The sequence below is a fragment of the Nanorana parkeri genome, unplaced genomic scaffold (assembly GCF_000935625.1).
Source record: "Nanorana parkeri isolate BGI_ZX_2015 unplaced genomic scaffold, ASM93562v1 scaffold695, whole genome shotgun sequence".
In the NCBI taxonomy this organism is placed as follows: Eukaryota; Metazoa; Chordata; class Amphibia; order Anura; family Dicroglossidae; genus Nanorana; species Nanorana parkeri.
Genome location: NW_017306963.1, coordinates 511,321 through 536,288, shown reverse-complemented (window position 1 = coordinate 536,288; position 24,968 = coordinate 511,321). Strand labels below are relative to the sequence as shown.

General features: G+C 40.8%; 1 protein-coding gene across 1 annotated transcript in view; it reads left to right on the top strand.

Annotated features, from left to right (window-relative positions):
* The window catches only part of PDLIM4 (PDZ and LIM domain 4), a 155,863-nt gene that overhangs the window by 124,341 nt on the left and 6,554 nt on the right, over nt 1-24,968 (top strand). The window contains exons 4-6 of the mRNA XM_018563783.1: nt 6,101-6,297; nt 9,139-9,296; nt 19,057-19,177. Coding sequence (XP_018419285.1) covers nt 6,101-6,297; nt 9,139-9,296; nt 19,057-19,177 — 476 coding nt within the window. The remainder of the gene's footprint in view (nt 1-6,100; nt 6,298-9,138; nt 9,297-19,056; nt 19,178-24,968) is intronic.

Here is a 24,968-nt window from a genome sequence, read left to right as displayed (position 1 = left end):
CGTTACTAAGCCCAGAGTCCAGTGCGTTACTAAGCCCAGAGTCCAGTGCGTTACTAAGCCCAGAGTCCAGTGCGTTACTAAGCCCAGAGTCCAGCACGTTACTAAGCCCACTTATACCTATATATATATGCCATACATAGCATAAAGGTAAAAAACTATATATGCAGTGTTATCTTCATTATAGATGTCAAAAGGGTTTTGTGGCTCCCAGTGTTTTCTTTTCTGTGGGAAATGGGTCCGAATGGCTCTTTAAGTCCTTAAGGTTGCTGACCCCTGCCCTAAGGAGAACTATGGGGAAAAGCCCTAACCCCATAGTTCTCCTTTAAGTATGTTTCTGCCCCTGCCTGTGCACAGTTTGTCAACCAGACTGCACATTATCCATTTTACTGACAAGGGTCAGTGAAGACAAATCACATTTTCACCATAATTTCATAGCACTTAGCTTGATGTTGTAAGTCTACATAGTTACATAGTTACATAGTATTTGAGGTTGAATAAAGACATTAGTCCATCAAGTCCAACCTATTAGGATCTCATTCTAGGAGTACCCGTACCCCTGTATATTACGGTCCCTTAAGAAATCGTCCAAAAGTTTCTTGAACAATTCCACATTATTTGCTGAAATCACCGCCTGTGGCAGTGAGTTCCAGACCCTAACTGATCTTACTGTGAAGAACCCCTTTGCCCCTTGTGCTGGAATTTTTTTTCCATCAATTTTAGGTGATGGCCTCTAGTTTTTGTAACAGAGTTAATTTTAAACAGTTTATCGCTAATGTTGCTACCACCATTAAACATTTTGTACATGGAAATCATATCCCCCCTTAATCTCCTCACCTCTAATGTGAACATGTTTAAATTTAGTAGCCTCGTCTCGTAGCTCTGGTCCTCCATACCCCTAATTAGTTTGGTTGCCCTTCGCTGGACTTTTTCCAACTCAAGTCTATTCTTGTTAAGGTGCTTACATTGTATTCTTTAACACCCTTGCTTTTCCACAATAGGCTTGAATAGCCATGCAGACAGTGTACACAGAGAACTATTTACACCTAACCTGTCTGCCCATTGTATAGCATGAAACGGTATAGAAATTCTGGGCACATAACCCAAACAAAGCAGTGAGTTGTAGCTTATTTGCCAAAACATACACATAGAACCACAACTTGTTCTAAACGGGCTTATGCATATGAGATCACTCACAAAAGTCTAGATACAATAGCTGACTTCACTGTTGATGTGCATGTCAGCTCCTGTAGGCTTTTGAAAATCAATCTTTGAATTATTTAGGATGATGTGAGGCAGGCGTTTTTGCATGTAGCAATTTTCCTAATTCGAAACTTCCACATCCAGAAAACATATCTGACATCATTCTTATTTCTGTCAATGGAAATGCAAATCAATGTTTAGTTTTGGATTCTGTCACACTTCAGTAAAATCATATGTTGCTTTACAATAGGATTAGCGAGTTCTATATACAGTTGCTGCTGCACTGTGTTTCAGGCAAACAGCTAAATAGAAAGTTAAAATATACACTGCCTGTCCAAAAAAAAAGAGTCACACACTTTAATATTTTGTTGGACCGTCTTTAACTTTGATTACGGCACGCATTTGCCATGGCATAATTCCGATAAGCTTATGCAATGCCACAATATTTATTTCAGTCCAGAGTTGCATTACTTTTTCACCAAGATCTTGTAGTGATGATGGGAGAGTCGGACCACTGTGTAAAGTCTTCTCCAATGCATCCCAAATGGGGTTAAGGTCTGGACTCCGTGGTGGCCAATCCATGTGTGAAAATGATGTCTCATGCTCCCTGAACCACTCACAATTTGAGCCCAATGAATCCTAGCATTGTCCTCTTGAAATACGCCTGTGCCATCAGGGAAGAAGAAATCCACTGATGGAAAAACCTGTTCATTCAGTATATTCAGGTAGACAGCTGACCTCATTTTTTTGGCACACTACATTGTTGAACCTAGATCTATAATCCGATGGAAAGCTGTTATCTATTTGCTTAGATAAATCCAGGACTTTTTTTGGCCAGGCAGTGTATGTCTGCTGTTAAAACTGATAAAGGATTTTTCATTCTGTACCACCACTCTTGTGATTGACACAACTCACAACCAGGAGCACCGACCTGCTAACTGAACAGAGATGATAATGCTGATTCATTGTCCAATTAGGAAGTTACATTTCTGAACCAGAAAATAAGTGGCATGTCCTTGCAACCATGGTAAAATCGGGGGACTTTGTGTGTGTACAGAACTAATTTCTTGCTCATGTGATTGAGTCACTGCTTTTTCAAGTCCATGAAGAGTTTGACTTAAAATTGATGTACCTCTCCCCCTCCCCATTGCACTGTCCTTAGGTTTGTAGCAGGAAAAAACTCTGTAGTCACTCTGTGGTATACAGTGGGACCTATAGATTCTCTACAAATAGGAGTCAGCCTGATAATACATCCTTTTTCTTAGCTGATTATTTTAGGTGAAACTGTGATGGGTCATTGTATTTTTTTATTTTTTTTATTTTCACTCAGCCCTCTCCTACTTACATTTATTATGGGAAAGAACAAGAATCACAACAGTCTTTTGTCATCCTTAGCCTGTGATACTGTACAAAACCTCTACAGATGTGGAAATTATTCAGTTACCAAAGAAAAATATTTACTTTTCAGTTTAATAAATTCGTCATGTTATTTGACATAATCCTAGATGGCTTGTCTCCGATAAATCTGCTATTTCCATGGACAGTTCTGTACAGAAGAAGGGAGTAGCATTGCTATGTCTGTCCTGCTGCCATCCTCGTAATCAAAATACCAAAAACCTCTTTATAATTACTGCTCTTTCTTTAACTGCTTTGTCAGATAAAATCAGCTGCCTTTACTTTCTAAATGATAGACTCAAGTTAAGAGAAACACGATAGGCTTCTCTGTATAGTCTTCCAAATCTAAAAATCTGTAACAACATTTATATATTTACAATAATACAGTGACCTCTGAATGGCCATGGCTTTAGAGGAAATACTTTTATTATGCATGTGCTTACATTCGTTGTTTCTGTTTTGTATAATACTTTGCTAAAATTTGCAATCCTATCTGACATTCATATAACATTGTCAGACTGTATAATCTGCCAAATGTTTTAGCATAAGTGCACAGTTATGAACATTTCACCTGGCACACCCTGTGCAAACACCTATGAGTGAGTTTGTTTTTGTTTCGATAACTCCATTGAATCCAAAATCAAATGTTAAAGTGAAATAAAATTTCGACCAACATTCGCTAAGTCTCTAATGGCTTTATCAAAACTTCTGACATGATTTTTCATACAAACATTAAAAAAAAATTCTAACCGTATATACCCAACTTCAGGGACAGGGACAAGCAATTGATCTTCTAATGAATTGCATAGCTAGTGCAGCATTGCCCTGTAAGTAAATTCATTGTAATTTAATTGAGCAGGCAAATGTTGTTTCCCTTATTCTCCTGTTTGATTATTTGAATTATTAGCTGGGCATAAGGTTGTCCTGCTGTAGTTATAGTTTGAAGACACCTGCTATGGCTTCTTATTGTATCCAGTCAGTTGTAACACACTGATTAGCTTTCATGGACAGTAAAAGCAGATTTACACTGATTAGCTTTCATGGACAGTAAAAGCAAATTTACACTAGTCATATACAGTATATCAGTGAACTGTTAACATGCATGCACAATGTGAATCATGATTTCTTGTAGCTGAGCTCCAGCCCTAAACAGACACTCTGATGACATTAGCATTCCTGCACAGACAATGCAGCAGGTGGGGGGGTGTTGGAGGGTGTTTACTGACTTCTTACAGGGTAAGTAAAGTAGGTCTGATAGGGCTTTCTAAAATCAGTCATACAGGGCTGTCAGAGTGACTATGAGATATTTGTTGATCACATTATCACCAGTTTTAGATCAGCCACAAACCAATGATGACAATGAACGTCTAAATAGAACTGAGTGAATGTCAAGCTGTGTATTATCATTTGCATAGCTCCCAACAGTCCCTTATTGGAGGGAATGTTCCTCGTTCTGGACCAAATAGCTCTGTCCCTCTTCCATGCTGTTTATCATGGGCTTGGCAAATTTTAAACAACAAGTCACCTTTGGCAGTCAGTTCTGTATGCCAAATGTGAACATTGCAATCAATAGAATCCTGCCGTGTGCATTGGCATGTGGTTCTGGCGTGCTATTGTAACAGAAATCCCTATTGGCATAACAAAAGGGAAACAATGGCTCCTGAAAGCTGGTCAGTCACTGCTCTACTGCCCTCTGAAAAGTGGCCTACTGCTTATCGCTTCTCAGAGGGACAGTGGAGCCTGCCGTTTGTCTGAATGAGGCCATAAAGTGACAGTAAACTGAGGAGTTGAATCTTGAAGATGCATTCAAGTACGTATATTTGTGCATCACTCAACTGTAGATCCTCATGTTCCCCATGGTCCCCGTGTGTTGTAAAGTAACCACCACTCCAAGCTCCTTCTCGTGATGGGCTATATATTCAATACAATTTAATAAACAAAACATGAGGTTGTAGTCTATCACAGGAGTGAGTCTGGAGCTGTGGCTGCTTCACAACACACACAGGGACCATGGGGAACAAAAACAGCCAGCGCTCCAGAAGCAAGGACAGTGTCAGCATGAATTCAGAGATGATTTGAGGACCTACAGCCGAGTGATACACAAATAAGATAAATTTTTCGTAATAGTTAAGGTACTTGAATGCATTTTTAAGATTTAGCTCCTGAGTTTAGTGTCGCCTTGATATCTAAAGACAAGTAAACAAGTAAAGTCACTTCCTGTGATTGTGGTGTAATTATTTTTAGTTCTTTTTTAAATGTTTCTTCTTGCACAGTGTTTCATTCATTTAGGAAAAAACGATGTATGTTTCAAAGTGACACTTGACATTTGCTCAGTGCCACAGAGGAACAAGTATTACGAGGCATCTGGAATAAATGTCACACTTACATATTTCTTTCCAGGGAAGGGGCAGCCCTTCCTGAGTGGTCTTTATTAATGGACTGCTCGTTGTACTCAGAAAGCCTTGCTAGGCATGTGAATATGCAAGACTTATGTTTCTCATAACTTTATTTATGACCCTAAAATCTGATATTACTATACCAGGCCTGGATGTGGGCTATGGTAACTTTCAATGGGCTCTGATAATACCCTGTACTATTATTGTAGATTTGATGTGTTTTTTTAATGTTTTCTGTAGCCTGAAGTAAAGTGAGACAGTGAAAAGCCAATAAACAGAACATTTTGAAGCTGTAAGCTTTGGGGAAAGAACACATTACATAAATGAAGTAAACTTGGATAGGTTTTCCTGCTATGAGCAGAAAATCTGCTACATGAAGTCGTTTTTTTTTTAGAAACAAAGAAGATTAATGGCAAAAACAGACAAACTGGTCCATTAAAGAAAAACTCCGGGCATTTTAAACATTAACCCCTGCAGGGGGGCATCCCTGCAAGGGTTAGGTGCTCATTTTGGTCCAAGGTTTAAAATAAAAAAAAAAAAATATACTCACCCTATCCTCAGTCCCTTGACGGTGACCGCTCACCTCTGTCCCCCTCTACTCTGGCTGTGAAATGTCCCTCGGCATCCTCATTTCTAATGCAAGTGAATGGATGTCATGACATCATGGGTCCTTAAAGGAGAACTATGGGGTTCTATCTTTTTTTTATGAATGCATTCCTTAGGCTAAATAAGTAAATAATGTAATTTACTGTAATTAGCCAAAATGCACAGTAAGGCTGTAAAACCTTATTTTAGGTGGTGGGCGGGGCTAAGCACCGCAATGCAAAATAGTAAACTAAACGTGAGATTGCAGTCCATCACAGGAGCAAACTTGGGCTACTTTACAACACACACAGGGACCATGGGGAACAAAGGTATTCACCCTTCAGAAGGAAGGACAGAGATGATTTGAGGATCTGCAGCCGTAATACACAAATAAGATACATTTCTGTTAACAGTTAAGGTACTTGAATGCCTTTTTAATATCTATCTCCTGAGTTTAGTGCTATGTAATATTGCTTTATATATCTCATTATATTATATTTATTGTGTTATATGCTCTATTGCAGGACATTTTTCCATCAGAAAGCACAAATAACAGACGACCCGCTTCATTTTCTCCACGGATTAGCCCCAGTGATGTTCGACCAATGCTCAATGCCCAATACAACAATCCATCCAGGCTTTACACAAATGACAACAACAATGGCATAGACTCTCACCTTTCTTCACACATGGGCCGGATCGGTATTTCTTCACCTCCCAAGTAAGTACAACGTCTTTATTTTTTTAAACTACATTTTTAGTACTCAGCAGGTCCATTTTTTTGAGAGATGTTCTTACTAAATCAGAGTTTACTGGAGATTTTGTACCAGTCTTGGCCACAGATTTTCCTCTGTACTAGTGGAGGATTATGAAAAAAAAGCACAATTTTATTATGTGTCTTACGCACTAGAACTAAGCACTACTGTCCCTTTTAAGCTCACATGTTGTTCTTCAGTACCAGTTATACTGCTCCTGTAATTCATTTTGCAGGACTCTGCACAATGTTGTAGCTGTGTATTTTCTTTTTGTGTTCCTTGTTGCAGGGCTTGCATGCCCTAACTTTGTTAATTTTGTATTTTTTTTTACAAAAATATGACAAAACCAAATAAAACCTTTGTGAAAGAAAAAAAGCACAATTTGAAAAGTGTTCATGTACAGATTCTTTGTATTAAATGGAAACCTACATTCCTGCGCAGCTGCTCTGAATCAAATCTATGTATACTTTTTATGCGGGGGAATTACTTTGTTTATAGAATATTATTTCCAAATATGGTTTACTAAATTTAATTTGTACTCGCATTCATTCCATACATAGAAATGTGTTCTGTATCCTAGATGGTGACAGCATTTCTGTAGCACATATAAACTAGAGTAAAAAGCAGATTTGGACAGTTTTGGAAATTAGAATATTAGTTGAAGGCCCCCTCTATAATTGTAGCCATGTCGAATCCTACAGACACCCTACATGTTGTCACTTGCTGTCACTGCAAGTGTCATCTGAAACAAAATTGGCACCATCCATAACAGCAGCAGCTGCTTCACCAGCATTGCTCTATAGGACTCGCCTATCCATCCTTTTATTTGATCAAATCATATCTTTTGGCTAATACTACAGAAGATCTCAAGCTTGTTTGTTTCTTCCAGCAATGCTAAGAGCTACACATTCATTGGCTCAGATATTCCTTATCTTAGTCATGGTTTAAGTGCAAACGTATTTAAAATAAATGATTTTCTAGTTTAGTAAACACATCATTATGGCAAATGATTCCCCTGAGATTTTTTCAAGTGTGTTGAAAAATCTCTACAAACAATTATGAGCACTTTTGCTGAAGCGAACCACTTATCACTTAACCCCTTCACCATGAGATGATCACCATGATGTCTGTAACAGCTGCAATGTTAGCAAACACTGCCTGAAGCATGTAAACATGCAAGAAATGACTTCAGCTTTATTCAGCAATACCATGCACACAATTACATCTTGCTCCAGTGGGCCTGCTGCACAATTACACACAGGTTTGTTCCCGGACATCTTTTCATTGCACATTGTGCTTATCTTTCCTTACATGTGCACATATAAACAAATTTAAAATGTGATTACACCTTTTTATTTAGACTCTTAAAGGAGAACTATCGGGTTCTATCTTTTCTTTATTATTGCATTCCTTAGGCTAAATAAGTAAATTGTGTAATTTACTCCTATTAGCCAAAATGCACCCTAAACCTGTAAACCCTTCTTTAAGATGGTGGGCAGGGCTAAGCGCCGCAATGAGGAGAGATCCTGACAATGCTGCCGGGATCCTCCCCACTGATCTTCGTCACTGTGACTGACAGTGATTCTTGAGAGCTGCTGCGCATCCACGAATATATGGACATGCGCAGCAGCTCTGTGCACACAGCTCTCTCTTTACCTGCACGTCCCTGTCCTCTGTGCCAGCCTTCCAGACACGCTGCTGTGTAGCCCTTGATCCCCTCCCTCCTCCTCTCCATCTGCCCCGCCTACTTCACTTGTAGAGTGCAGTGCATTGATCCCCTCCCTCCCCAGTGACATCATTCACCATATATGGACTTGCCCATTTGTAGTAAATGCTGAAGAGAGAGCCCTCTTTCCCCTCTCTAATCAGCGATCCCCAGTGATTTTAGCATGTCAATGTCACACAGGGCAGGGAGAGAGGGAACGGAGCCCACTCTCTCTCTTCATCATTTTACTACAAATGGGCAAGTCCATATATGGTGAATGATGTCACTGGAGATCCCTGCTGATCGGATGCTTGCCAGTCTGCAGGGATCCCCAGTGACATCATTCACCATATATGTACTTGCCCATATGTGATAAATGATGAAGAGAGCGAGAGAGGGCTCCTTCCCCTCTCTCTCTCTCTCTCTCTCTCTCTCTCTCTCTCTCTCCCTCTCTCTCTCTCTCTCTCTCTCTCTCTCTTTCTCTCTGAAGGGTTTACAGGCTTAGGGTGCATTTGGCTAATAGGAGTAAATTACACAATTTACTTATTTAGCCTAAGGAATGCAATAATAAAGAAAAGATAGAACCCCATAGTTCTCCTTTAAGAGCAGAGCTCCAGGCTACATGCTCAGTTAAAATACATTTAAGTCTACTAATTTCTAATTCAACCCAATCTTCTGATTCACACACCCCTGCTGCACAGCACATCCAGGCAGATGTCACCCTTTTTTCCTAATATAGCTTTTCAGATTCCTGTATGTCCTCTCTGTCTCCAGCCTGCTCAATAGCCAACACATCAGCATTATCTCTTCTGTCTAATGAGTATGGAGGTGACCCAGGAAGCAGTAAGGATGAACTGAGAAGTAGTAGTTTACTGGGGATGCTGATTGTGAGATCTCTGTGTTTGAGTTTCATGGTCTACACACCTGTTGTTGCCATTTTTTTTCTGGATTGTTTCTTCAATGTTTTTGTGTGGATGATGCAGCAAAATAAGTGGGAACATGTCAGTGTATGCTGTAACAGATCCAGACACATTTTTATAAAGTAACGGCACATGCTGTTTTACTAATAGAATAATGCTAATCTATGCTTTCTATCTGACAGTGTTGACCCACTGAGGAGCATTCCAAGGAGCCGAAATGGAATAGATGTTGAGTCAGATGTGTACAAAATGCTACAGGACTACGAAGTACCTGTGTCACAGCCCAAGCAGTCTGGTTCATTCAAGTACTTACAAGACATGTTAGAGGCTGGGGAGAATGGTAAGAACAACATTTGTAGTTCTAAAAAAATGCAACTTAATCTGTTATAGTATATATGTGCAGTATATGATATAAAGGGTGCAAAGGAGGATTAAGCAGGTGTGGTGAGAGACAATGATAGGGTTTCCACATAGAAACAAGCTGTAATTTGGAAGCCCTGCTCTATAAGCATTGCAATAGTGTATAAAGGCCTTGTGATCCGTGTAGGAAGAAAGCCTTCGCTTTAGTTCAACTGGTGAATGGGCTATATACAGTGGTCCTCATGTAGAAATTAGGTGTTTTGCTTACTCTAACAAATCTTTCTGTCGTCTTCTAACCTGCTGTAATGACATCTGTAATCTGATTGGTTGCAATGTGAAGTAAAATCACATTCACATTATTTGTATACACAGATGTTCTACATCTAGGGTATACATTAGGGTTGCCACCTGTCCAGGATTCACCCGGACAGTTCGGGGTTTGAATGCTCTTGCCGGGTTTCAGGGCAGCAGAAACCTGGACACAAGATGTCAGGCAGACAGGGACAACCAAAATTAAGATAGGGGCTCCTGGCCCCCCCCCCCACTGAAAATAGTGATATTTACATATGAACAGGTGGCACTAATTACATATGAATACGCCATGACTCATTCTCCCCAAAAAATATCCACGTGTCACCAGAGTGTTCGGGTTTCGCTTGAAGAAAAGGTGGCAACCCTAGTATACATATAAGTGTAATGCAGCTTTATTGTGGAACTAGGAACGATACCATAACTCAGAAGTGACCCAAAATGACCAGGTGTCCATGGCAACTGAAAATACTCCGCTAGCCTACCCCCCCACTTAGATCTGTTTCTCAAATTGGTGCCCTGCCACATTGTGTTCACTGCTAGAAACCAAAACCTGCCTTTCTCCTGGCTCTGTTTTGTGTACTTATGGTTAGTTTGCTTATCACAGGATGCACAAGGGGAACTGAGGCCCAAAGTGAGCGCTGGTAACCATAGAAAAAGTAGTGTGAGTGCGGGAGTTTTGCTTTTAACTTGACCCTGTCACCACCAGGTCATTTGTAAACAAAGTCCACTCTGTAAAAGAAAAGCATGAATTCTAATGTTTCCAGTGGCCCAATACCAGTGGTCTTCAAACTTGAAACGCCTGGAATTGTTGAACTGTCGAATAGCTGCAGCAGCCGGGAGCAGAAAATTGGCAGAAATTAAAGACACAGGCAACCAGAAAGGTAAGTATACATGCTCTTCTTTTATAGCATGGACTTTGTTTACAAGTGACCCTGTGGTGAGAGGGTCACTTTAACCATTGCTGCTGTGTCCAGCCAATGTAAGGCATAGCAGTAGGGATTTTCAGATACCTAGTACCGTACTTTGTAGAAGTAAAAGTACAAGTACCGATACTTTTCCAATTCCAACACTAGACTAGAGAAAAACTCAAAAGTTAGGAGACAGCTGTCATTTTTAAGGAGCATTGGCTATGGGGCTCCTGGGACTTGTGCATCCCTGTTTTTAATGTATGATTTGTTTTTTTATATACCGTATATACTCGAGTATAAGCCGAGTTTTTCAGCCCATTTTTTTTGCTTATATATATACATAAACATATATTAGGGACGCACCAATACAATTTTTTCCAGACCAAATAAAAGTATCGATACTTGTCAAAGTACTCACAGATATCAATTACTGATACATTTTTATTTACTGTCATGTGACAGTTTTTCTAAAATAATACAGACTAATGATTTCAGGACAGTGATGGAGCACCATGGCCCAGTAGCAGCTGCAGCCACTGCGAGCCTGGTAGATCTTGTGAAATGCCAAGTATCGGCTCTGGTATCTGAACTGGTATCTAACCATTATGGTGTAGAGGAGCAGGTTAAGAGAACTGCATATATAACTGGTGGAGGAAGAAAATCAACCACTTAAAAAAATTATGCTTTTCTCCTTATTTTAGAAAAATACAATGGCATTTTGAGCTATCAAAAACTAAAAACTAATATTTCATAATATCTTATTTCTTACCATGGGAAAGTCATAAAAAGAAATATTAACTTAGTTGCAACAAAGCAGAGTCAACATCAATAAGAACAATGGATTTCAAGAAAAAAGAAGCCTTTTCATTGAACATGTGGACCTGTTATGTGGTGGCTTTGTTGTATAAATACAGTGAGATAATTAACACTATTCAGGATTTCCTGTTGTTTTAGCTATTAAGAATTACATTTATTTTTATCAGGTAATTTAATATTCACATATGTTCACATTTCAGCTACTTCATAGAATGACAGTAATTTCTTGCTAATTAATTTCAGTTTTTTGTGGGACTGAAAAAATATTGGCACAAATCTGATAACTCAGGAAGTACTGCATATCTTGCTGTAACTATTATGTATAATGAGAATAACTTCCTTCCCAACAGCAATACTTTTGCAAGCTATCTGCCAGTTTCCAGTGTGAAACCCTGCCCCTGATCTGACCAAAGCATTATAAAATAATGGCTTTGTGTGACCATTGGGTGATCACCTCAGTCAAGCAGCCCATTTTCTCTCAGGACAATGGACAAGAATGCGTAGGATGTTTCTGCAGCTTCCTCCAGCCCTTAGACTCTAAACACCCAAGTGTGCTGTATGTACAGCGCAGCAACAGATTGAGAAGCTGGTTCATGTCCAGACATTATCTCATTAGACGCTTACATGACCTTTATATCACGTTGTGTTCTTGGAGACAAAACAAAGGCAAAGGTCAGATATGTCAGCATCTCAAAAGGTCATACAAAGTTCCTGTTGGTTTATCATGTTTTCTGCTTTTTGGAAGCCCCCACTACAAGAGGCCACTAAAACTTCAATAATATTTTTTAAAACATAAATGTGTTGCCCTTGTGCTTTTACCCTTCCAGGTTTTTAGGTTTTTATTTCTTGAAATTATAATTCATGAGGACATCCTGGTACAGTTCTTTGAGGCCATAGGCACTCTAAAATGTCTGCGGTTAGTGTTAAAGCGGACTGCAGGCTTTCTATGACGGAAGAGACTGATTAAGTCTCTTCTGCCATAAAAGCTTCTAGCTGCCTATCAGGTTTTTTTCCCCTGTACACTGAGCTTTGTACGCTGAGATGAAGTACCTCCTGTGCGTGTGTGGGGAAATTACCTCATTGTGGCCTGGCCAATCAAGAGGCTAAAAACTCCAAACCCAGAACAAGAACAGGGCAAAGATGGAAGCACTGGGGAGGGAGGAGCGCAGCGCTGGAGGGGATCCCTTTGCGAGTAAGTCTGCCATTTTAGATTGTAACCCCTCAGGCGCAGGGACCTCCTTGCCATCTTGTTTTGAATTGTATTGTGATTGTAATGTCTTCCTTATATTGTAAAGCGCTGCACAAACTGTTGGCGCTATATAAATCCTGTATAATAATAATGTGATAATATGCTGTGCATACTAGCACATTGTGGCTAAAACCTCCTATGGGCCCGATTTATTTTATTTTTTTCTAGATTTACTTCTACTTTAAGGTCACTTGCACACTAATTTTTATTCCTTTACTGGTATGATATGTGATGCTTGTTAACATTTGCTTAACATACCATACAATAAAATCAGTGTGCTCTAAAATATGTAATCTCATTACATATTGGAGTGATTGGAAATAGGTAAGCAGAATTTTCTTTACAGCAGACCTGAGGTGACAGTTCTTTACAAACAAAGAATAAAATATAGCATGCAGCTGTCAGAGACGACATTGTAAAACCTAAACAAAAATAAAAAAATAAATACAGTTGATATTTTAATACTTTGCAGTGTTTCCCAAAAATATGTTTTTACCAATGGTGTCTAACTGCACAGTTTCTCCCATGACTCATTCTTATAAATTAAAAGTTCAAGAAATGTCTCCATAATGCTAATGCATGTAAAGCTTAACATCTGTTCGCCAAGTAACTTGAAGCCCCTGATGGACACATTTATTTTCTGTTGCACAGTCCCATAATCATCCAGGTTGGAAAGGCAGTTACTATCTTTATTTTTACTGCATGTAGATCCAATATTTGGCCTGGGAGCCTGGAGCTGCTTGCACAGATAAAAAACAATCACTCTTGTTCAAAATAAGGAGTAAAGTCAAATATAGAAAGTTGTAATTTGCATATCAGAGAGTTCCTCTGACTTCCAGGTTCCCACAGCACATGAGACATTATCTATAGTTACTTGCAGTAACCAGAGAGTCTGCTGTTTAATCACATTCTAGATTTATTTATTTTTTCTAAATTGAGAAGGTAGCTTTAATAACACATTCCCTTTAAAAATAAACCATATATCAAAGGTAACTATAAACCCTTTATCCAGTGGTGCAGATACAGAGTTTGTGGTTTCAGCTGGGCTCCTACTCCTTGGGGCTCCACAGGGCCTGCTTAGACAAAACTTTAAGAGGGTTATTCAGAAAGCTGCCGAAGGATCCAGCCGTAGCTTCGGCTGATCCTTCGGTTACGGGAGCCCTTTGGTTCAGTAGAACTGAAGGGCTGCTGTACAGGCTATTCACTATAGCCCGTACAGCTCCCAAAGTTGGCCGACCGGCTCAGTCGAGCCGAAGGCATATGCTGAGCATGTTCGGCCGACCCGAAGCCAGCCGCAGCAAGCCGATGTAAGGCTGATTTCAGTCGGTGTACGGCTGAAATCAGGCTCACTTCACTTCGGGTCGGTTACTCACGCGGCTGCCTTCGGCAGCTTTGTGAATAACCCTCTAAGTGTGCAGCAAAATAGCTCATCCTTTAGGTAAATGGAAATCATGTGTCAAGTGGAGCGGGTTGTAAGAGTTGGAGGGTGGTTAGAGGCTGATGAGGGGTAATAAGGGATAAACTAGGGATTGAAGGTACATGAGGTAATGGGGTGGGTATGTTAGATGGGTGTAGAGCCATGGGTGTTGGGGATCTGGAGCAGTAGGTACAAGATTGAAGCACAGGGACCCTGGCCTATTTTTCAAACATTTGTGTTTCAGTGTTGCCTTAAAGTTATTTCATGGTGGAGATATATGTGTTTAAATCACCTGGGGGCATTGAGCATGTAGGAATAAAATATGATGTTCTACAGTCATTTCCTGAAGATCAGAGAGTGTGTTGCCTAACAGATGGTAGAGAATTCTACCAAAGATTATAGAATACAATACAGCATTTTAAAGAGATTCACATGTGTCTGGCTCTCCAGCCTGCTGCTAGCACAGGGCAGCTTCCTAGTGTGTTAAGCACAAACACTTAATAAAACATAATGCCATATTATTTACTTGTTATGCAGCCTGACTACAAAACAACTATAAAATAAGAGACTTAAATTGGGAATCATGTTCTTCAAAATAGGCACATGATAAAAAAAATGCATAAGCAGATGTTATCTCCAGTGAAATCTGCATCAAAATAATGCATCTCAGTGCTGCTGATCTCCTGCATCCTTTGGTAGTCACTTCCTCTCTAAATGTCTGAATGCCTGCAGTCCAGTGCTCCCCCTGGATACGTGCATGAGGGTCTGGTATGGATTTTTTTTTGTTTGTTTTGCATGGGGGTCCTTATCAGACCCCTATATAGGATAATGGTCTGGTATGGATTGGGGGAAGGGGGGCATGCCATTTTTTATGCCCACTCCCTGCCTGCCTGGTCTTGTATGGATTTTAGGGGGGATCCCATGTTGTTGTTTTTTTCTGTTTTTTTTGTCTGGGTTCCCCACCAAAATCCATAACAGATTTTCATCATGGGTCTACTATGGTTTTTGTTTTATAAAAGGAGCTGCTCCCCGCTAAACAAAATTCAAGATTTTTGTTTTTTTAATTGGTACGTGTCCCTCAGGGCAGTGCCAAGCTCCCCATGCCCTTTCCCCCTTGCATATTCAAAATAGAGAAAATTGATTCAATGGGGTTCACATTAAAGTTCACAGTTTGCAGACTTTTTAAAGAGTACATCAATCCTCCCCTAATTCAACCACGGGCATGTTTGATTCATCACTAATTTTAAACAACTGGGCATTTTCCAGCTTTTCTTCATAAAAGTATATTATCTAGAAAACCCTAAAAATGATGCATGCATGACGTTGCAGGGCAAATTACCTTTTAACAATAACTTGCTCCCAAAGTCTATTTGATAGTGTAATGCAGTAAGGCCTGGTTCACACCTGGGCGTTTTACAGCACGTTCCTACGCTCTGTAAAACGCTCAACATGTGAAAACCAATGATTGCCTATGGGCCTATGGTTCCCACCTGGTTGTTTTACAGCGCGTAGGAACGCGCTGCAAAACGCCCTACGCCCAAAGAAGTACAGGAGCTTCTTTTGGGCGTATTTGCCGCATGTATCCATTGGGATACAGCCAGGTAGCCCTCGGAAACGTGCGAATTGCGGTAAAAACACGCGACAAACGCGCATATTCGATACGCCTAGGTGTAAACCCAGCCTTCAGTGATCCAAATTGTAAATTTAAGCAGACACAGGCTGTATACTAATAACATCAACAGATCTTTTTTGTGGAAAAAAAAGTAAAATGAGCACATCAAATTATAGCAATTGCATGAGCTAAGTGTGGGCTTTCTCAAGGTAAAGGTCCTACATTAATGTGGGGATTTTATCTCCCTTATTGGAGTGGGTTTGCCACAGATAAAGGTATCAGTTCAAGTGGGGAGTACAGGACATTCTTCTCATTTCATTAGTTATTTGGAATAGTAACAGTTTCTTTCACACATATCCATGTACTGGACTCTGAGGCCCAGCCCTTCTGCCCTAGGGCATCATACTTACAAGGTTAAAGTCTTCCAAATACACAATGACAATCATTTATATGAAAGATGTGAAGTGGAGCTGCCCTCCAGGCTTTGTTGGGTGCAGCCTTTTTGTATGCCCTGTCGTTGTTCATGAGAATTAAGCCTGTCCATGAAGAAAATTGATTTTTGAAGTATTAAGCTGGCTCGGCGGCATTCGGCTATTCTCTCACTGCTGTTTGGCATCTTTAAGAATAGCCTGAACAGCAGTGAGAAGCCTGCCGGAGGTTCGGCTCAGCCGATCCAGATGTTGGGTCGGCTGAGTCGGACTCCTTCTGCACTTCGGGTCGGCCGAACATGCTAAGCATGTTCGGCCGACCCGAAGCCATGCGAAGCAAGCCGATGTACGGCTGATTTCAGCCGATGTACGGCTGAAATCAGCCGTACCAGCCTGAAGTGAATAGCCGAAGCGTGTTTGGCTCACTTCACTTCAGATCGGTCATTCACTCGGCTGCCCTCGGCAGCTTAGTGAATAGACCCCATAATTTATTTTACAGAAAATAGATGGCCAAACCCAGTATGAGCGATTCAAGCACCATCACTTTGCTATTATAAAAATGAGGCAACTTAGGAACAGTTTTGTCTTTGGTAGCAATTAACAGCGGTCTTTCTTAATCAGAAAAGCTTTCTGGTGTTGAAACCCTTCATGGGATTGAGAACATTATTTAATTTAAGCTTGGGGCATATTTCTAAATTCATTTGTAACTGTGGCTAATCAATTTCTGGCTTTCCGTGCCAGTAAATATGCATAAACAAAGCTATTATTAAAGCAAACACATACCATACCCTATAAAGCAAATATTTTCTGTCTTGCAGTCACATTGAACACAGGTAAGAAAACATTGGTAGATTTCTTTCAGTTAGGAAAAACACTTCACTATGTAACCTTTGCATCATCTAAATGAAGGTTACATCATTTAAAATAAAGGGCTGCGTTTATTGTGTTTTCTTAAAGGGTAAATTAAAGCTTAAAGTGACACTAAACTCAGGAGTTAAACTCTAAAAATACATTCAAACACCCTATTACCAAACTCAGCTGTAGATCCATGCTGACACAGTCCTTCCTTCTGGAGGGTGGCTACTTTTGTCCCCCATGGTCTCTGTGTGTTTTGTAATGTAGCCACCACTCCACTCTGTGAGGACTACAATTTCATGTTTAGTTCACTAATTTGCATTGGGATTGTATTTACAACACACACAGGGACCATGGGGAACAAAAGTAGCCACCCTCCAGAAGGAAGGACAGTGTCAGCATGAATCCAGAGATGATTTGAGGATCTGTGTGATACACAAATAAGATACATTTTTGTTAATAGTTGGGGTACTTGAATGCATTGAGATTTAACTCCTGAGTTTAGTGTCACTTTAACATGTTTAAACACTGTACAGAAGTCCCAGTACTACAAGACTGCAATGCAATTAAATCAGCTAACAGGACAATTTCATAACTGATTTTTCTGTTACTGTTACCGGAATCTCAATAAGTTTGGGTTTGCAAACACGCGTCCCGAGGCCAGGTGCCACCCGAAACGGAGACCGGGTGACACCCCGCCGTGGCGTCATTGCGCATGTGCGGTCATCTAAATGACGTCTGCCGGCGGCCATCTTGGTGATGGACGCCGGCAGAGAGAGGAGGGGACTTCACCCGGCGGGATGAGGTATGCCGCCGTGTTCCCTCCTCTCTCCTGACACTGTCGGACTCTCGGTCCATGACCGAGTGCCCGACTGTTTAGAGGGGGCGACACCAAATTACATTTTGGTGTCACCCCTCCAATGGTGTCACCCGGGTGTGGGCCACACCCCCCTTGTGAAGCCACTAGGTTTGGAGGAGGTTCAGCCAACCCAGTAAAAATAAATCTGAAATCTAGTGGCTGAATCTTATTTTTTTTCTGGCCTTTTTCAAGACGAATTTACAAGTTTTTGTTTAAAAGAAGGCATTGACATCTGAGCACTGGGTTTGTACACAAACATCAGCCAGGGGTCAGGGCAGGCGAACTGTGGGCAGTTCGAAGCTCAGTCCTACAGGCAAGCACCTGAATGGACTAATGGTCTTTGGGAGATCACATCAAACCTTGTGGAGTAGTTCGATGTGTGTGCAACCTAGAAGCTGTCCAAGCTATTGAGAATGACTTTGGGAGCAAAAGGGAAGTCTGACAGTTATAGTTCACCATGATTTGCCTGGCTCAACCCACCTTTCCCTTGGGGTAAATACAACATGCTTTGAGATGGTGGGTTCAGATGGTGAGATGGTGGGTTCAAACTATGGTTTGCTTCTTTAAAATATCAAATCTAAACATAAAGTAGAAAAACCCATATGAAAAAAAGGAACAAATTCAGACTAGTGGGAGGCCAAAGTGTTCTGAACTTGTTTTGAGGTGGTGCTTTGTATTTTGCTGTAATCACCAAAGTGGAAATATACTAGCAGTGGCATGGAGTAGGAGCAGATTTACACAAAAGGTACTGTTATGCCTAAATATGTGCAATGATGCATAAATAATCATCCCAGAATATAAGGAACTACAGTTTTTAAAGTGATTGTAGGGTGGTTTTGCATGTATTTTCATTCTTTCTTTTTTTATGGTCAGGTCTATCAAATAAAATATTAAACATTTTAAATAAAAATGACGTATGCATTATTTGTACTTTCATTTTCTGTCACCTGGTGAAGCACTGGGCTCTTTGTGTTAGCAAGGCTCGTCTTACCTGCCAGAAAAAAAGCCTTTTTTATTTTTTATAATAAGCTCACCTTGACTCTGAACTATCCTTTTCTGCGTCAATATAACTTACTATGTGTTACCAGCAAGTAGCTGTGGTACATAGAAGACATCCAAGTTTCTGTCATACCCTCATTAGACCATCTAATGCCGCAGATTCTGAGGTGTCTAATAACCTCATGCTTTGTTACTTAATGGAATTCTCAGATGATTTTGAAATGTTTGTGGGCAACCTTTATATTTCAAACACTTGATACATTTTTCTTTTTAATATTTTAGCAGGTGAGAAAGTAGAAAGACCATCCAGCTCCAGAAATGTCAAATCACCAGTGTCTAAACTCAGTAGCCCTCTAAGTGGCTTACAGGTGCTCCCAGAATGCACCAGATGTGGAAATGGAATTGTGTAAGTAAACATAAAAAGCATACAGTTTAGATGTTATGTGTAAGTATATATTTTGGTAACCTTTCATGAGACAAATATAAGGGTTGCTATTATTGATCTTCTGAAAATGACCAACGTAAGTACTTTTGCACATGCAGAATTGCATTTACATTCATTTGTTTGTTCAAAATGAATGTTATTAACATATTTCTTTATAGGTCGAATGTAAGTTCATGTAAATACGGATTGTGGCCACTACATGGCACTGAGGAGCATAGGAAATTAGTATTGACTATGTTCCTCAGCTCCATCTACTGGCCATAATGTGGTATTTTCCTGATATTACATTCTTCCTGGAAAGAAAATATGGTTGGCATCCTAGCTTTAACAGTTTCCAGTCACTGGACTGGAACAAATCTTATAGGAGTGGTGCCAGAACTGATTGCTGTGAATATACAAAAAAATCAGCATTGTAACAGCCATTATGGCATCTGAAGCTTGGCCCAGTGGGAGATTCCTCCATCCACACAGTTGAGTGTAGATGGAGGAATCTGTTGCACTTTTTCCATCTGACCATAGAAAATCTGCAGATAATCTATAGGTGTATGGCCAGCTTAATTTCCTTTTGCATCTCTGGTACAGGAATGGAAGGGAATTATCCCCATGGGTACTCAAACAGCAAAAACCCTTTACCCTACTGTATCCAAAACTTTAAAAAAAATGCATACACTTAAAAATAGTATATATTAAATTATCTAAATAATATACATAAACTAAATGTTTGGGGGTCGATGAGCAGTCTAAACCTGATGAAGAAACAATACAGTAAGTCACCAGCACTCCAAAGGTTCTACAAGCAAAGTTCTTTTTAATCCATGTGTAAAGTTACATCACCAAGTGTAGCAACGTTTCAGAACGCATCCGGTTCCTTCATCAGGCAAACAAAGGGTTGACCTGATGAAGGGGTCAATGAGCTGAGGAGTTTGAGGACCCCTGATTTAAATCTACTTTTGTAGCTAACTGTACTAGTTACATTCACCAGGCATTTTCCAACTGTCACATTTACTATGATATAAAAATATAGAGAATATGAGCTTTGAATGTGCAGTATATGTACTACCGTGTTTCCCCGAAAGTAAGACCTACCCCAAAAATAAGACCTAGCGCTATCTTCGGGGATGTCTGTAATATAAGTCGCCCACACGCCAGCCGCAGCTCCCGCCCGCACACACACACACACACACAATGGAAGCGACATCCGCCGGGACTGGCAACAGCATGCCGCCTTCCGGGACCCCGTCCACTCCTCCCCCAGCCAGGTAAGACATCCCCCGAAAATAAGACCTAGTGTCTTATTTCGTGCAAAAAAAAAATAAGACACTGTCTTATTTTCGGGGAAACACGGTATGTATATGACCGTGAATGTTTTGGTGATGAATTCACTATAAAACATTTATCAGAAAACAATTGTGGCTTCTGGTAGCATTATGTATTTTGTTCTTTTATTTCTACTGTACAGATAGGAATTTCCCAATGGTGTGCACAGTATGATCCTACCACCTGGAATAAAACTGACAGGGTTATTCACAAAAGGGTGAAGAGTTTGGAGAAGGCAGGAGAAGTGAACAATCTAGGACAACATAGCTGAACTGGAAAGTGAGCTGAATTGGAGAATTTTTCCAAAGCAGCTATGTTGTCCTAGATTGTTCACTTCTCCTGCCTTCTCCAAACTCTTCATCCTCTTGTGAATAACCCTATAAATGATATTCCTTTTGAGTATTATTTTAGTATTTGAGTTGTTACTTTTATTGTTCTGTCTCCATAGCCTAACCTAGTCTAGGAAACGACAACCATTTTTTAAATCCGCTCTATTTTAAGAAGATGTTCATGAAGAAATGAAAGCCTGCTCCTCTCTAATAAGAATAGATTAAAGCCATCAATACTAATTTACCTAATTAGAAATGAGCTTGCAGCCTGTCTTCTGAAAGTTTATGATCTCTAATTACTATGATTGGACTACTTGATACTTTCATCTTAATTGCATCCTAATTTTTTAATACCAGGATCCGCTGACGTCAGAATATACATACTCCATTAATGTGAAGGAACTTGCAGTGACAGCAGTGTTCTTTGTTTTTCTAAATTTGACTTTTTATCCCTTATAATTGCAAAACTTAAAAAGGGGTTCTGTTTGAGGGTCTATGATCCACGTCATGCACACTAAAGACCTCTTGCAGCACTTTGGTGTAGCATATACTTGTATGCTAAAATAATGTTTGTGGACATTTCATGTAGCTGTGACCATGGGAAAAACTAGTGAGGCGCTGCAAACAGTCTTCTATACAATTTGCACCCATTCAGTGTAAATTACTAAGGGAGTTAGGGTTGGGCCTAATTTACTAAACTATAAAAATAATTATCTTCAGCAATAAGAGCCCATGAGGGGTAGAAATAATAATCACACGGCTGAACAAAACAGTCATTTTGGCATAATTGTTGGCTGAGGCGAGGACCAAAATGCAACCTGGCTTAGCATATACCCTGGCTTCTGGATCTTATCTAAGGTAAGGGGGTATAATTGGCATGAGCTCACTTTGGATTAGATTTTTAGATTTTTTAAAAGAATAGTTACCCTTTTAATGTCTTTTTGTGCAATAAGTGTGACTTTTACTGCCCTTGTTCCTTGCATATCTCTGGACATTATTAACCACTCAGTGTCTGACTTCATTTCTGTTATAGCCCTACAATGCTTAGTCCTGCATATCCTTGCTAGTATTGTTAAACTTACTTATGACTGACCACCAGCCCCTGTTAGTAATTACAAATTTAAAGAAGAACTCCAGGCAAATCAAATCTTAACCTTTTGCAGTGGGGCTACCCCCGCATTTCAAGGGTTAGGTGCTCGTTTTGTAGCTTAAAAAAAAAAAAAAAAAAACATACTCACCCAAACCGCAATCCCGGCTGGCTTTTACACCGCTCCCTTCACCTGTCTATACCCCTGCTGCAGCGATGGAATGTCCCTCGACATCCTCACATCCTATACACTGTGTCTAGAATGTAACGACTCACCGGACCTTAGGGGGAGAGAGGCTCCAGGGACCGGTCTACGAGCAAGCCGGGTCCAAAGATTGGATTGGATGAGTATAACTTTTTTTTCGCTCCCTAGAAAAAACAAATACTTAACTCTTGCAGTGCCTGGGTACCCCCTTGCAAGGGTTAAGAATTGTTTTTCTCCCAAGTAATTTTTTTTTATCTTTTGAATACATAAAGCTTGCAGTGTGTAGAAGGTGTTTTACTAGTTATTAAAATAAGGTCTTAAACATAACGTATCTTATATTAAGCAATTTCCTTTCCCTTCAGACCAGACTAGATCCTCTCCTTTATTCCAGTGTGCTATGTTATTGTATGTGGCCAGATACTCTATAAACATTGCATTCTTGCTGGCTGGCTTCCTGCCCACACATGATGAAGATACTGCAAATGTGTGTGACTATATACAGTTATAATAATACAGGGAATGCTACAAAGGACAGTGACATTTTTTAAAAGAATACTTTGTGTGTATGACTTTATGGTTTGCAGAAAACCTGTTTTAGGTGATGTTCCCACTGTTGAACTGTGGTAAAGCATTTTGGCTGTTGGTGTGCTGCGGTGCTATTAATTCTTAATGGCACCCCAATGCACCTTGCCAACAGGCGTGCATTGCAGTGAGTCACAACGCACAGTAATGTACTACGGTGTACTGTGGTGTGCTGACAAAAATGCTGCGTGTACGATTTTTGGGACAGTAAAATGAAAGTCATAGTGCACTTTTACACTGCATTTTTACTCAACCGGTGTAAATGGGCCCTACATGCATCTTTTTGTGCGTGCATTAGGCAGCCTATTTAAATGTATGTGCTGCTCTTACACAACGCATATTAACACAATGCAACAGTGTGGCCCCAGCCTCACGTAGTGTGAATTATTTATGGTTATTATATTATTTATGATTTGTTTAACAGATCAGTGCAAGTAAAAAAGGAGGAAATAAGACAGCTCACAATTATGATATGTAAAATCTCTGTAGTTAAACAAAATATTCTGACATTTTATATTCATTTGCCATAGAAGTAAGGCAGCATAATGTTCTGAGTTATCAGCTATTTAAGGCTAAGGGTTCCTGCTTTAGCTTCTGACCGATGACCTAGTACAGTACTTGGGTGAGGATTGGGAAGCTCAGGGCCATCCTAGGAGCAGTGTCAAGTGTTTTCAAAATTCTATAAAGCTTTTTTATCTTCTACATGATAGGGTTGATCCTCTAATCTTCTCATTGAGGGAAAGACGAAGGGAAGAAGTCAGGAAACAATACTAGTAATCTTATGTAATGTCAAGCTCTCTTCAGTTGCTGTATTTCATTTGAATGTGAGTTTCAGCAGTGCACACAATGAAGGCAGTGAAGGACCTAAGAAACAAAGGGCCCTGGTGCAAGATTTTATCTTGGGGGCGGGAGCGGATCTCACTGGCCCCCCAACACCCCTGGCGATCTCTGCACCAGAGGAGGTTACACTCTAATGTCCCCCCACAGTCTCACACTATTATTATACATTTATATAGCTCTGACATATACCACAGTGCTGTACAGAGAACATTGAGCTAGTCACATTAGTCTCTGTACAGAGGAGCTTACGCTCTCATGCAGAATGGCACCGTCTGTAGGGGGACTACAAATGCCAGTAATATATTATACAGCAATGCAGAACAGTATATGAATTGGACTCAGGACTTTGCAATGCACTGGACTCGGGACTTTGCAATGCACTGGACTGAGGACTTAGAAAGGCACTGGACTTAGTAACGCTCTGGACTTAGTACCGCACTGCACTCAGGACTTAGTAACGCACTGGATCAGGACTTAGTAACGCACTGGACTCAGGACTTAGTAATGCACTGGACTGAGGCCTTAGAAAGGCACAGGACTTGGTAACGCACTGGACTCAGGACTTAGAAAGGCACAAAACTTAGTTACGCACTGGACTCAGGGCCTAGAAACGCACTGGACTTAGTAACGGACTGGACTCAGAACTTAGTAATGTACTGAAAGCAGGACCCACCTGAGGCCCCGCACAGCCACCTGAGATCATGCCCACCATAGACCCCGCAGAGCCCACCACAGACCCCGCACATACCATAGACTATGCACAGCCCACCTAATAGGGACCCCAGGGCCCACCATAGATCCTGCACAGCCAATCTGATACTCTCTATGGTGGGCTCTGCAGGGTCATAGGTGGGCTGGTCAGTTTCCCTGCACATGCTGGTCCGCTTACCTACCGTTGCTGGGCCTCCTCTCCCGTTGCACACATCAGACCAGTGCTGCTGGGCCCCTGCCTCCTCTGCCAACAGACTGGTGCTGCTGAGCCCTGGCCTCCTCCACCAGCTCCCCTGCCAGTGGGCCCCCCCAGCCTTGGGCCCTGGGGTGGTTGCACCAGCTGCACTGCCGGAGGTTCTGTACTGAATGAAGGTTCCTCTCAGTACTTGTTTCTTATTAGGCCAGCAGTCCTAATGAGATAATTGGAGGTGTGGAATTAACTGGTTTAACTCAGCTGGATAGACTGTAGTAAATAGATGTGATCAGGGCTACACAAAAACTACATGACACTGGGGTCTATTCACGAAGCCGCGATCCTTCGGCTGGCTTCGGCCCCAGGACCCCTTCGGTTCAGTAGAAACGAAGGGGTGCTGTACGGGCTATTCACTATAGCCCGTACAGCTCCCGAACCTGGCCGAGCGGCTCAGTCGAGCCGAACGCATATGCATCGGCTCGGCTGAG